Source organism: Verruconis gallopava, assembly GCF_000836295.1.
Source record: "Verruconis gallopava strain CBS 43764 unplaced genomic scaffold supercont1.6, whole genome shotgun sequence".
Taxonomy (NCBI): domain Eukaryota; kingdom Fungi; phylum Ascomycota; class Dothideomycetes; order Venturiales; family Sympoventuriaceae; genus Verruconis; species Verruconis gallopava.
In genome coordinates, this window is record NW_015622142.1 from 707,948 (window position 1) to 720,953 (window position 13,006).

Sequence of the window (13,006 nt, forward strand, 5' to 3'; positions counted from 1 at the left end):
GCGACCGACATTGCGATGATAGGTGAGTTAGCGCAAGCGCATGAAACAAAGAGCGGAAGGTAGATCTGCCGGATGGTCAGTCTCGAAGAAACAGGCGACGCGGTGGAGAGTGAGCGTTGGTGATTGGGCGCTCCAAACCGGGCCAGCATCAAACCGAAACCGCGTGAGCAGATTAGCGTCATTGGCCGAACCCGCGTCCACACACTGCTCTGCGCAGGAGCGTCTGCAGTCTCCTCGCCGTGCCTGACTACGTTGCGAGCATTCGTGACGAGCTAGATTGATGGAGCCGTAAGCCGTTGTCGCAGCTGCTGTCGACGTCGTCAGAGCAGGCCGTGTGCCGTGCAGGACTCGCCCGCATGAGCGAGTTCTGTGCCCGACGAAGCACAAACTCCCGCACTCCATCTCTCCCACTGCGATCTGCGAGAGCTGTGCCCGTCGTGTCGACACGTGCCCAATAAGCCCAGTGTTGAAATGAGCATTGCCAAAATTGGCTGCGACCCCATGGGCTTCTAGCTATTCCAAGCCGCTGGACGGGTCTCCCTTCTCGTCAGACTTTCCTGCTGATTCCACCGCGGCATCCACATCCATGTCGTAGATCGATCGCTTGTGGACAGGCGCCCGCCAAAACCGCAGCAGGCACTGTTGCCCTCTGCCAAAAGTCGACTGGCTCGAGAAAGTTTGGAGAGACAACTGTGACTCCCTCACTGTCATGTCAGTGGCAACAGTCTCTCTCTCATTTACCTCATCTTGTCTTCAGTCCTTCCTTTAGCCCAGCATGATGGCCCCGCGGCGCCGTGGCTTGCTTCTCCTTGCGGGCCTGACCGTCGTTCTGCTGCTTCTGCATTTTCAGGGGCAGAAATTCCATTCTTTGGCAGCGCAAAATACCCATGCGCAATCACGCGCCAACACCAGAACCGTACCGGAGCCGCCCCAAGCAGTCGTCGCGAACGATGCGGCTTCGGGTCGGCTGAGTGAACAGCAAGATTCCTCACGCAACACCGAGAGACGACCATGGGAATACTACAGAGAGCAATATCCGGTCGAGAATTTTGTCTATCCCCCAAATGGACGACCTGGCATGCTGCCAAAGGTCCAATACGACTTCCCTGCAGAGACAGAGGATCAAATTCAGACTCGACTGAAGCGCCGAGCGGCGGTGACTAAAGCATTCGAAAGGTGCTGGTCATCTTACAAGAAGTACGCATGGATGAGAGACGAATTAATGCCACTGAGCGGGAAAGGTAACGACTGGTATGGCGGATGGGCCGCGACGCTTATTGACAGCTTGGACACCTTGTGGATCATGGGTATGAAATCTGAATTCGAAGAAGCCGTGGCTGCTGTCACGAATGTCGACTTCTCCGCCGGAACTGGTACTATCGAAATCGTTAATGTGTTCGAGACGAACATCAGGCATCTCGGTGGGCTCATAGGCGCATATGACCTAAGCGGCGACAAGCGATTGCTGGAAAAGGCCGTAGAACTTGGACACATGTTGTACGCCGCATTCGACACGCCAAATCGAATGCCGATCACGCGATGGAACGTAAAGGCCAGGCTCCGTGGCAGGCCGCAACGTGCGGATGAAGCTGTGCTCGCTGCTGAAATCGGCTCATTTGGCCTTGAATTTACGAGACTCAGTCAGCTGACTGGCAATCCCAAGTGGTTCGATGCTGCGAACAGAATCGCAACTAAGCTCCACGAAGCGCAGAGCGAGACATATGTGCCTGGAATGTTTCCTTTGGTATTCAACGCCAGGAACATGACGTTCGACAAAAGAGGGGTATTCAAGTTGGGAGCTATGATAGATTCCTTGTACGTGTTCTTCCTGGCCAAGATTCATGGCTAACGATCCTTCGAACTCTTCGAGCTGTCTTCATGCCGAGTTCCATGAGCCGAAGGCTAATTTGGCGCTAGATACGAGTATTTCCCCAAAGTGTATGCTCTTTTGGGCGGCTCGTCGAGCATGATGAGAGATCTGTACGACTCTGCAGCTCGTCCTGCCATCAAACATACACTGTTCAAACCATACACACCGAATAATGCCGACATTCTCATCCCAGGAGAGATATACGTGGATGAGGATGGCAAATTCTACCCACGGCTGAACGGCGAGCATCTAGGCTGTTATACTGGGGCAATGTTCGCTCTCGGTGGCAAGCTCACTGACAACGAACATCACGTGGAGGTTGGCGAGAAGCTTACTCACGGATGCGTTTGGCTGTATCAACATTCTCCCCTAGGCTTGATGCCTGAGACTTTTTCGATGCAACCGTGCCCGCCTAGCTCCAGCTGTGCTTGGAGCGAGGAGAAGTGGAAGGAAGCGGTCATGCGTGAGAACGAGATTCCCTTTGGAGGTGAGATCCTCGACCGCGAGATCAAAAGAATGGCGCTCCCCAAGGGCTTCACCGCCGTCCGTGACAAGCGCTACGTCTTGAGACCTGAGGCCATTGAAAGCGTGTTCGTCCTCTACCGGATCACGGGAGACCGCAAGCTCCTGGACGCAGCCTGGTATATGTTCTCTGCCATCGAGAGATTTACGAAAACGGGCAAGGGCAATGCCGGCCTTGATGATGTCCTTGTCTCTAGAGACCCGCCGAAGCAGGACAGGATGGAGAGCTTCTGGATGGCGGAGACGCTGAAGTACTTTTACCTTATCTTCAGCGAACCCGATCTGATTAGTCTTGATGAATACGTGCTGAACACCGAGGCCCACCCATTCAGGCGACCGACGTGATGAGAAATGCGGCTGATGTTATTCATTATATTGTGTTAATATGTTGCGTCAACGTTTAGTGCCGGCGGCGAATGCTCTGGTTTCAAACCGGGGACTGAAGAAACGAATGCATGTTCAGCTACGATCTCAAGGACGAAGACTCAAATGTTTCATACTTTACTTTTCAATACGGCATATATCGATTGGTGACTACCTCAAATGTGTCGTGCGATGCTGTAATCACAAATTTGCGTGCAAAAGAGACTTCCGAACGGACGCAGCATGCAGACTTTGTAGGCTTTTGTACTGTTAAACAAGAATTAAATCTGTCTCCTCGTGCGCGGATGATTCGATCGCCAATGGCTTTCTAGCGAAAAACCACGTGAATCCTACTCTTTCAAACACGGGCAGCGAGTTCTTTTTCTCTAGATCGTGCTCAAAAACGCGTCGCAAGACTAGAGCGCTTATCCTTGCATAGTTTGACGGGGCGTACTCAGCGCCATTGAGTCCTATGACAACCAGAGCTCGATTGATTTCGTGCTTGAGCCGAGAGACATGAAGAAAAGCCGTCTCAGATTGTAGCGGCATCACATGAAGATGTTTGTCTGTGGTAATCGTATTGGATGTAGACGTCGCCAGCCCATAGTCAGGAAGGAAACGTACGGGCTCGGGGTTAAAATCATCAGCGTCGCCGGGAGCCACCAAGTTATTCTTGCTTCTCCCCAGGAATCCATATAGTGTGAATTGACCTTGCATTCCCTTTACATCGCAAAGCTTGTACCAGTGATCGGTAGCTTCTCCTTCCAGGCTGCACGTCCACGCAGTCTCGATGAGTTTGGCCTTCAATTTTAGATGACTGCCGGCAGTCACGCGGCCCATTGGGTCGTTTGAATGAGGAACAACGACAGAATTTAGTAGTTTTGTGTACGTCGTAGGCTCGAGGGGGCTGGAACTGGGTAGGAAGCTGACCGGCTCTTGTGCAGACGCCCACGACCAGGAAGGTGCGATATAGATCTCCGGGCGCCGATGTACCGCGAGTTGACGCTCTGTTTCTCTTATTGAAATTTGCCGAGTGATGCGGGGATCATCAAGGACAAGGTCGGGCCCTACATACCAGCACAAGTCGGCGGGAAGATGGTTTTCCCACACACCCGCCAAATACCGCCCGAGAGACTGCATTGATTTCGCCAAACCAGAGATGGCAGGCAATTTGTCGTGCGCGAATGTCAGGTCCAGAGTACTATAGGCAGCACACGCAGATCTCCATGCGTGTGCGAGAGTTCGATCGGTCGGACCTTCGGGCTCTGGTGTGTCGTTCATAACGTTGTACAAACGAAGAGGGGGCTCAGGTAATGACTTCGTCCAATTCATCTGATATGATTTGGAGTGCCCACATTCGCAAATAGTGTCCGTCGCACACTCGAAGATTACTTCATGTTCACACAGATGTAGCACTCGTGCAGCAAGCCGGCGCTCTTGGTAGACCCAGCCCCTCTTGAGCAATTGGAAGGATTTAGCCAAATCTATCTCGGACAATTGAGTAAAGTGTTTTTGTTCGTCAAACGCCTCGACTTCTTTCAACGGATAGGCAAGCAGCCTGAAAGGTGATCCATCGGGGCCAGAGCCGGTTAATTTCACTGCACATGGTCGGGAGCGTAGGCGCCAGCCAGCTGCAGAAGTGGGAGACGAGGTAGCTGCAATAGAAATGAAACAATTTCCATAGTAGGATGCCATCTTTAATGACTCCACTTGCCAATCACGTTCAGAATCTTGGTGGATGCATAAAGAGTCGACCCACAAGTACCTCAGGCCAAGGTTTACGCAAACGTGGACGACATCTACTATGGTTCGGGGCAAGATATTCAGCGAAATCCCGTTTTTCTCGCATTCTTCAGCATTTCCTGTTGTTAAAGTGATGGGAGCTTCGACGCCCCAGCGGTAGCTTGCACATGCATAGCGCTCGCACTCCCCGTTCGTGACCTTAACACGGACAACACCTTGATTTACACTTTCGAGATCAAGGACACGAGCCGGAAGGGCAGGCCAAGCCTCCTTTTGGCACTCTCCGTCGTGATTTTGAGAGCAGTTCATGATCCATCCATGAACTCGGGCCCAGCGACGGTCGGGCTCAAAGAACGCATCATGCAAAGGGCTTCTGGGGACAGCGTGAAACGTCCTACTTGTCTTTGACAGATTGGCTGAACAAAAATATGTCAAGAATCAACGTGAAAACATGGTTCGAGGACGTCCATACCTGCACGGTTATATATTACGTACCTGTTGGCCACGGGAACAAACACGTTTGTTGAACTCTCGATGTTGTACCGCACTTCGACCACTGCCTGCCTGTACGATTTGTAAAAAGAGGGCATCAAAATAAGCTCTGTGAAGTTGTCTTCCGAATTGCACTCTTTCCGAACAATGAGACGGAGAAGGTGGCACATTGGACACGCTGAAGCACCCAACGGTGGCTTGAGACTGATGGGCGCTTCGTTTATGGGTAGAAAGAATCGTCCATGTCGAAACATAGGCCGGCAGTAGTTGCAATCCAAAGGAACGACTGGCTGCGCTACGATTTTCTGAGTTGAAAACTGTAGGGTGCCATTTCGCCACTGCACCAAATCTCGTAAATCAATCTGATCTTGTGCCCAGTTACCATTGATTTGACGAAGCTGTCCGCTCAAAATTGTCCCACTGACAAAGGTGTCTTTTGAACTCATTGAGAAATTTCTGCCGTCGGTATCGAATCTGCCGTTGCTGTTGCCTAACCTCTTATTCAGATCGATTGTCTGGACGGGTTGCATCGCCATTGCGGACAGCACGCCGTTGTGCACGGTGAGTCGATCGGTTTCTGAGAGACAGCCAATGTCATTGCACTCATCCGCATCCGCTGCAGAGATGGTACCGAACTTCAACTCTAAGCCCGCCCAGTACACGTGTTCGTTCAAGTCAATTTCGTCGAGCACCCAAGTCCCACGGATGCCCCAGGAAAGATCACCTACACGCAGATTGGCACACAGGATGGTTCCCCGAAGTTCCTTTGAAGCCCAGCGTCTCCATTGTGCTGTGGATTTCCAGTGATCCCCCACAACAAATTTGCCCTCGTGATTGCCAATGCCTTTTGTCAAATCCAGTGTTGCGGTTACGTATCCGCTGTCAGTGGCCCGTTCAGCATGCAATGTCCAAGAGTCCATGTACAATCGCATAGACTGGGCAAGTCGAGACATGACGCCACATGAAGACGACGTTGGGCGGCGTCTTGCGGACGTTCTTTATTTTTTTTCGCTCTTTGGGGGTTTCGCTGCGCATAAGAATAAGAGAAGGTGAAACGTGAAACTCCACGAGATTATTAAGCATGGGATAGAGGCCAGGCGCGGAGTCACTGATAGTTGTGCTTGAATTTGCCTCGCTTCCATGATCTCTAGCTACTAGCCGTGCTGAAACTTCTGAATGATTTGAGGTGCTTTTCATCGCTGCGCGTTGTGTGAGATTCCGCAATCGTAGCGTGCGTTCCGACGATTCGCACCGACTGGTTAGAACTATGCGCAAAATAATCTGACCACCTTCCAGGGACACGCAAGAAGCATGCAAACCAGACGATAGAAGGTTTTACTTTTTTTTTTTCTCCTAACAATACTTGTCGCGTAGCAAGCACTAATGAACGATTGTATCGCCGATGCTACGAAGGGCTACTCCGTACCTGGCCTCCCAAAGACGAAGAGGTGCGAGAACGGGCGGGGCTGTGGTTCAGAAACTCGTAGTCGAAGCAACGCATTGCTTATCAGCTGTCCGGCGGCGCATCGTCTCGACAGATAGCTCAACGCGTAACCCTGTGTTGATCGCAGCCCCCAAACAAGCTCAAGAGCCTAAGCTGAGGAGCGCGCGCTTGGAACGAACGACAGGGCAACGGACGCGAAGGAGACCAGACGAGCGAATGGATAGGCAGTGAGAAGCTGATGTCAGCGGCACAAGATGGCAAGTTCACGCAAGCTACCCATGTGTACAGCGTGTTCCCAGTTTACGTCTGCAGTCGTTGCGCGGCAAAATTCGACGCGGATGCAGCGACTCACACTCATTGCGACACACATTCGTTGTACGGCTGCAGGGCACCGACATCCAGCGACCTCGTCCGCGCTTTGGGCACCGCTGTCGTAGCAATGACGTGAACACTCGTCGCGCCGAGCGGATGGGAAACAAAAAGCGCACGGCGAAATCTTGCCTGTCGCTGCGAAGGCGACGCAAGGAACTTGCCTTAGACCACCGCCCAGGCCCAAAGCGTCACGTCCAAGGTGCGCCACCTGAAATCAGCTCGGCACCCACGCGTGTACACGCACCGCTGCATGCACGTCGCAAAAGCAAGGCAGCGGCCGGCCCTTCGCAATCGTTCGTACGCCGCGCGACCTCGTCGGAGAGGCGGGAGGCGGGTTGCAGAAGCGTCTCCAGCATGCACAGCTTGCTCTGCCGGAGCTCAATGGCCGCGCGCGCAGTGTCTTTCACCAGACACACTCGGTTACATCATCGCGGACGGGATTCTGCACTGGTGGAGATTAGCTCCTCACCCAGCCTCACCGGGCCTTGTGTGGAGCCCATGCTCTCTGGATCGCAATTGTCGTTGGTTCCTACTGAAGATCGCTGCTTGTCCCAGTTTTCCATCATGGCGGCTGCGGTAAGCCCTCTAGTCTCGTCGCCCATTTATGAAGTCGCTACGGGCCGGTAGCTACGTACCACACTTCTCCTGCCCTCTTTGTCGGGCTACCCACTGTCGCTGTACAGTTCGCAGTCGTTTCTGTCTTTTTTCCCGTGTCCCTGGCCGTAATGGAGCTCAGATTACCCGTCGCGCTCATCCTGTTGTCTTTCGCTACATCAACATATGCTCAGACAATATCTCCAGCCTCTTCGGCGTCAGGAGCCGGAGCTTCCGGCCCTCTTGATCCATCCTTTGCCGGCTTCGGTATTGAGCCTTCCAACATATTCTCCTTCACTGGAGGAAGCAGCGCAAACGAATTGTCCGTCAATCTTCTACAGAATCTAGCTGACTACTCTGGTGCCCCGCCGCATATTCGCCTCGGTGGTAATACTGGCGACTACATGGTATACAACTCAAGTTACACCAGCTACGATTTTCAGACGAACGGTAACAACATTTATTCGTCATCGTACCTGACCTTTGGGGACGCCTTATTCAAAGCAATCAACAGGTTCCCCACTGGAACGCCAATCACCTTCGGACTCAATTTGGCATATGAAGAGTCGGACTACATTGCCAACATCGTGCGAGAAGCACAGGCTGTCCTTGACAACATCGGGCATCTGACGCTGTACTCTTTTGAGATTGGCAACGAGCCCGACTTGTATGCAAAGAATGGCTTTCGACAAGGAGCTTGGGACGGGCAGATCTACACTCAAGAATTCCTGGAACGAGCATCAGCCATCAGTGAGCAAGTGTTGAAGCCTGCAGGCTACAAAGAACAGTTCTTTGAGTCACCAGCCACTGCCTCGACGATTGGCACAACCTTCACGATCGATGACCTGGTCTCGTACGGTATAACCAAAGGAACGAATGGTTCCGGTAACCTTGTCTCGGGTTGGAATCAGCATGACTATTTCTACTTTGTGGATGTGTCCACATACGGATTGACACTCGACCATCTGATGGAATTGAGCAATACGGAGTCCCAGTTTGCATACTGGGTAACCGAAGTCACTGCAGGACTCGCAACCGGTCTTCCGTACTACCTTCGTGAAATGGCAAGCGCTGGTCCGACGGGTCTTCCAAACATCAGTAATACTTTTGGTGCCGCGTTGTGGACACTTAATTTCTTTTGCTATGCTGCAACACTAAACATTTCTTCTGTAGAAATGCACATGACGGACAATTCGTACGCCGCTGCATGGATGCCAATCTCTAGACCCAACAGTCCTACAGGAGTTCGACCGAGCTACTATGCCTTTGCTGCGATGGCACAGCTCATTGGCTCTGGCAACGGGACGACACAGATCGCAGCCGTGACTCCAAGCGGCTTGCCGTCTGAATACACGACATACGTTCGCTCATACGCTGCGTATACCGGCTCAAGTCTGTCCGCCGTGGTGATCATCAACGGCATGCAGGCGAACATTTCGACGACGAACAAAGGCGGTGTCACGTTTGAGCTGAAAAATCTACCTGCGGGGCAGGAACTGTACATTTCTGAACTCACTGCAGATGGCGCTGATGCTACTGCTGGAACGACCTGGAACGGCATCAGCTTCGAGGACAGCGACAATGGAACCCCTAAAACTGTCAATAAAACGATTTCCACAATCACAATTAGTAACAGTGGCACGGCATCGGTCTACGTACGCGACAGCCAGGCAGTTATTGCCAATATAGGCTTCCAGCTTGGCACTCGTGACGTCACCGTAGCGGGCGGCACTTCTCCTTCGACCAAGAAGCCTAGCTTGGCTACGAGCACTGGACAAGGTGCGAAGAACGCGGTTCTCCTGGCGCTGCTGATAACGGCTGCCCTTGCAGTCTTCGACTTCCAGTGCTAACTTGGCGTATCGCAGTAAGTGTAACGACAGACTACCTAGGTGCGACGCACCCTGCCATACGGTCGGCTGCAACATCCATACACAATGAACGGATCGTGAAAGACTCAACGTTGGTCACCGTTCTTGCTGGTGGATTAGTCGGCTTTCTGCTCTTGCATGGACTTCGACGACGATGAGAGGGAAGACATTTGGCTTTGCACGACTACGGGCTTGAAACAAGGGATAGACAAAGACAACAAAGCATTGAGCATGGAGTTTGGATGCTTGCTTTTTTTTGTTTTGATTCATTGGGTAGATGCGCTTGATACCATTCTCCTAGAACCGCATATGGAACGAATTCATCACGCGTCGATGCGTGCGTGGCTTTTGTGTATACATGTAGAAACGTAATGTATATACTGTTAATGATCATGACTAGATTGAGCCGAAGAATATATCCCAAGTTCGTATTCAATCTGCACTACAAAATGCACGTTCCGCAAGGCTGTGCGTTTGATCGGGGTAGACAGCCTTGCTCCTCGATGCGGTTAGACGTTATGCAAGATCGTATTTGAGGGCCGATCATGCAAGAGCCTCGCGAACGCTGCTTTGTCTTGTACAAATATGTAGAGTGATCTGTAGCTTTGAGCACTGACAAGAGAGACCGAAAAAAAATGACCAAGAACGAGATACAGGATTACTCAAAAGCAACCGGCCGCGACGTCCGCCTCGCGGCACGCTCTGGCGATTTAACAACCCCAACAACGGGCCTCGCAGCAGGCTATCTGCAGGCAAATCTCATAATACTTCCCGCCAATTACGCAGACGACTTCCGTCAGCTGTGCCAACGTAATCCAGTACCTTGCCCTTTGCTTGCGGAGTCAGCCTCGCCGGGGGACTTTAGAAATCTCAAGTCTCACATCCCCGGGATATCGGGGCAGCAAATAGCGAGCGATCTAGACCTAAGGAAAGACGCGCCTCGATACGTGGTCTACAAGGATGCCGACGAAGTCAAGGGCCAGAAAGGGTGCCTGGATATCGAAAGGTGGTGGGCAGATGACCACATCGCCTTCTTGATTGGATGTTCGTTCTCGTTTGAGAACGCGTTGATGGAGAAAGGCTTGGTGGTGAAGCATATACTCCATGGGAGGAACGTGTCGATGTATCGGACGACCATGCCGTTGTGTGACGCGGGGCGTTTTCAGAAGCGATCCTACGTTGTCTCCATGCGGCCGTACGAGCTTGGGGAAGTCGAGGCTGTCAAGGCAGTCACGCGTCCCTTCGGTCTCACACATGGCGAGCCGTTGGGCTGGGGCTGGCAAACCGCAGAAGCACTCGGGATCAAGGACATCACGAAGCCAGAGTACGGAGATGCGCCGGTTTGCGCGGACGGAACCCCATTCACACGAGATTCTCGCGAAGTCCCCGTGTTCTGGGGATGTGGGGTCACGCCTCAGAATGCCGTGGTAGGTAATTCGATTTCTGGTATTGTGCTCGGCCATCTTCCGGGACACATGCTCGTCTTGGACCTACGAGAAGAAGACGTGTTTAAGAGATAAGGCTGCGGAAAGCCAGGGTTCGTGGTTTGTAGAGTGAAATTGGAAAAATCTCTGTTAAACATCCATTTGAAGGACTCGTGACAGCAACGGACAAGGAGAAGCTATGCGTGAATATTGCCAATCGGAAACACTAATAAGTCAAAATAGGCGAAGAGCAAAGAAGAACAAGTGTAATCACCGAGCTTTCATTCGATGAGCCCAATCATCATACCCATACGTTTTATAAGCTACTTTTCGTTTGTCGCCTCCTTTTCAGAATTCGAGGATGTATAAGAGATCGAGCTGCGGAGCTGTCTCATGACCTGTGAGCCCAGCTTCAATTTCAATCCATTGCCACTCAACCCAGGTTTCCAAATACATTCCATCCCGTGGTTGTGTTGTGCGGTAAAGCCGTATGGCCATCACTTCGGTTCGCTTTGGCGTAAGATCGGGTGATCATCGAATCTAAAGCCAGGGTGATATATTCTAGGCGTTTTGGAGTCTGTTCCCAGGTTCATCGAATCTTCGATAGAGGTGGTCCACCTCTCCATTGGCATGCTGCTTAGGCTTGTGTTGACCATCTGCCTCTTGGCAAGAAGAAGGGTATTTTTTGACTAGAGGTCCGATTTGAAAGGACGTTTTGATGCTTGGATATGTTTTCCAGATTGATACGATCTTTATCTCACCTAGCACCTCCTCCAATTCTCTCTATACAAGGAACGCTCATTACTGCGCCGGCGCACCAGGTGCACCGGGAGTGCAATAAGCTCCATTACCTCCGATTTCGATAGTAAGCAGCCTCGGGTTACTATCATAAACGGCTCCACATTGGTCTCTGTTCAGTATTAACACGAATGAACGAGTAGGCATGAGGAGAATACGTACGGGCCGCCAGTTTGGCAGACATCATCATATGGAAAGCCGTAGCCTCTTCCGTCTAACAACTGCTCGTGTACTATCCTTGCGTAATGATTGCATGTCTCATACTGATAGTAGCTGCTCGGGCCTGCAGCGTCCGGAATGGTGCTGCTTTGACTTGATGTTCCGCCGGTCGAAATTGCTAGAGTGCCACGATTAAATGCTGCGGCAAGACGAGGCACAATGCACATTTGTTCAGGCGAACCATCTGCAAATGGTCCTGTGCTGCACGAGAAGATGTCTCGCGTTGACGGCTTTGGAAATTTTATATTCTGGCCATCAAAGTAGAGTACATCATCATTTACAGTGCCGTGGACTACTCCCTTCGAGCAAAAAAGGTAAGCAATGATGCAAATCTCCAAAAATGCAGACTTACCCATTGAGCTTGTGTATCGCACGACAGTTGCACCCCACCAGTATGCTTAGCATAGACCGCATTGACATACGGCTCAAAGTAACCGCGAAAAAGGCTTGGGTCCCTGACCATGGCGTTATTGGGACTAAGAACTCGCAGTGGCTGTCCGTCAGGACCGTTGAAGATAAGTTTATCCCATGGCTGCTTGTCCTGAGCTGCTTGCCTAAGGTTTGCCAATTTAGCTCCGTGGTGTGTAAAAACTCCAAGTTCAACGGGACATGACCAGAACGTACCACTTCAGCGACCTACAAACATTCGCAAGACCGTTGATGCTCATCCCGCTAACATCTAAGGAATTGAACACAACATTAGTATCGACTCTGACGTGTCCGGTAAAATCGTGCTACTCACGATCTGTGCGCCCCGTCGTCGTCGTTAAAGTCAGCGCACAAGGTAGGTTCGACACGAAGTCGACCATGGAGATGTTACAGAAAACTTGATCAGCATTATACGTCAGCTCGCAAAAAGCCCAGTTCAAATTGATATTTGGATCCTCCATATTTGTGCAGCTAGGTTCCACGAGCGAAGGGCCTGGGTTAAGAAAGAACTTTAGCTTTTCGTTGGTCGAGAACCAAATTCTGCAGCCGGCAATGTGAGGGATTGCGAGCACGGTGGACTGTCCAGTGGGGGCCAGCTTAATGGCGCAGTCTTCTGGAACAGGTTGAATAGTCTGTCCGGCTGGAGGAGACGGTGGATAGTATTTAGACTTGCCATCGGCTGCCATGAAAAGTAGTTTATTGCCATTGTCAATGTCATAACCAGAAACATACGCCCAGACCGTGTTGTTGGTGGTGTTATTCCTGACCTCGACGGGGAGAGTTGACATATTGGTAGACTGATTTATATCGGCACTGAGACCAACAGCTCTGCCAGTCAATAGTTTGTTGATGCGATGGAGAGGTATAC

The 13,006-nt window shown here is 51.5% G+C and overlaps 5 protein-coding genes across 5 annotated transcripts; 3 read left to right on the plus strand and 2 right to left on the minus strand.

Annotated features, from left to right (window-relative positions):
* The first annotated feature begins 308 nt into the window (after positions 1–308).
* PV09_02543 (uncharacterized protein) lies at positions 309–3,047 on the plus strand. The gene is made up of 2 exons (XM_016355600.1): positions 309–1,815; positions 1,918–3,047. Exons 1-2 carry the CDS (start codon positions 776–778, stop codon positions 2,735–2,737), a joined length of 1,860 nt encoding a protein of 619 aa, XP_016216736.1. The 5' UTR covers positions 309–775; the 3' UTR covers positions 2,738–3,047.
* Positions 2,910–6,279, minus strand: PV09_02544 (uncharacterized protein). The gene is made up of 2 exons (XM_016355601.1): positions 4,971–6,279; positions 2,910–4,914 (listed from the first exon to the last, which is right to left on the minus strand). The coding sequence occupies exons 1-2, from the start codon at positions 5,941–5,943 to the stop codon at positions 3,026–3,028; spliced, it is 2,862 nt and encodes a 953-aa protein (XP_016216737.1). The 5' UTR covers positions 5,944–6,279; the 3' UTR covers positions 2,910–3,025.
* An 835-nt stretch (positions 6,280–7,114) lies between these two features.
* PV09_02545 (uncharacterized protein) lies at positions 7,115–9,690 on the plus strand. Its single transcript, XM_016355602.1, has one exon. The coding sequence runs from the start codon at positions 7,532–7,534 to the stop codon at positions 9,248–9,250; it is 1,719 nt and encodes a 572-aa protein (XP_016216738.1). The 5' UTR covers positions 7,115–7,531; the 3' UTR covers positions 9,251–9,690.
* Positions 9,691–9,881: 191 nt separating this feature from the next.
* Positions 9,882–11,016, plus strand: PV09_02546 (uncharacterized protein). The gene has a single exon (XM_016355603.1). It carries the CDS (start codon positions 9,904–9,906, stop codon positions 10,786–10,788), a length of 885 nt encoding a protein of 294 aa, XP_016216739.1. The 5' UTR covers positions 9,882–9,903; the 3' UTR covers positions 10,789–11,016.
* A 477-nt stretch (positions 11,017–11,493) lies between these two features.
* PV09_02547 (uncharacterized protein) lies at positions 11,494–12,926 on the minus strand (the record flags this gene model as incomplete). The annotated part of the gene is made up of 5 exons (XM_016355604.1): positions 11,494–11,602; positions 11,653–12,008; positions 12,062–12,263; positions 12,334–12,388; positions 12,452–12,926. The coding sequence occupies 5 exons, from the start codon at positions 12,924–12,926 to the stop codon at positions 11,494–11,496; spliced, it is 1,197 nt and encodes a 398-aa protein (XP_016216740.1).
* Between the last annotated feature and the right edge of the window lie 80 nt (positions 12,927–13,006).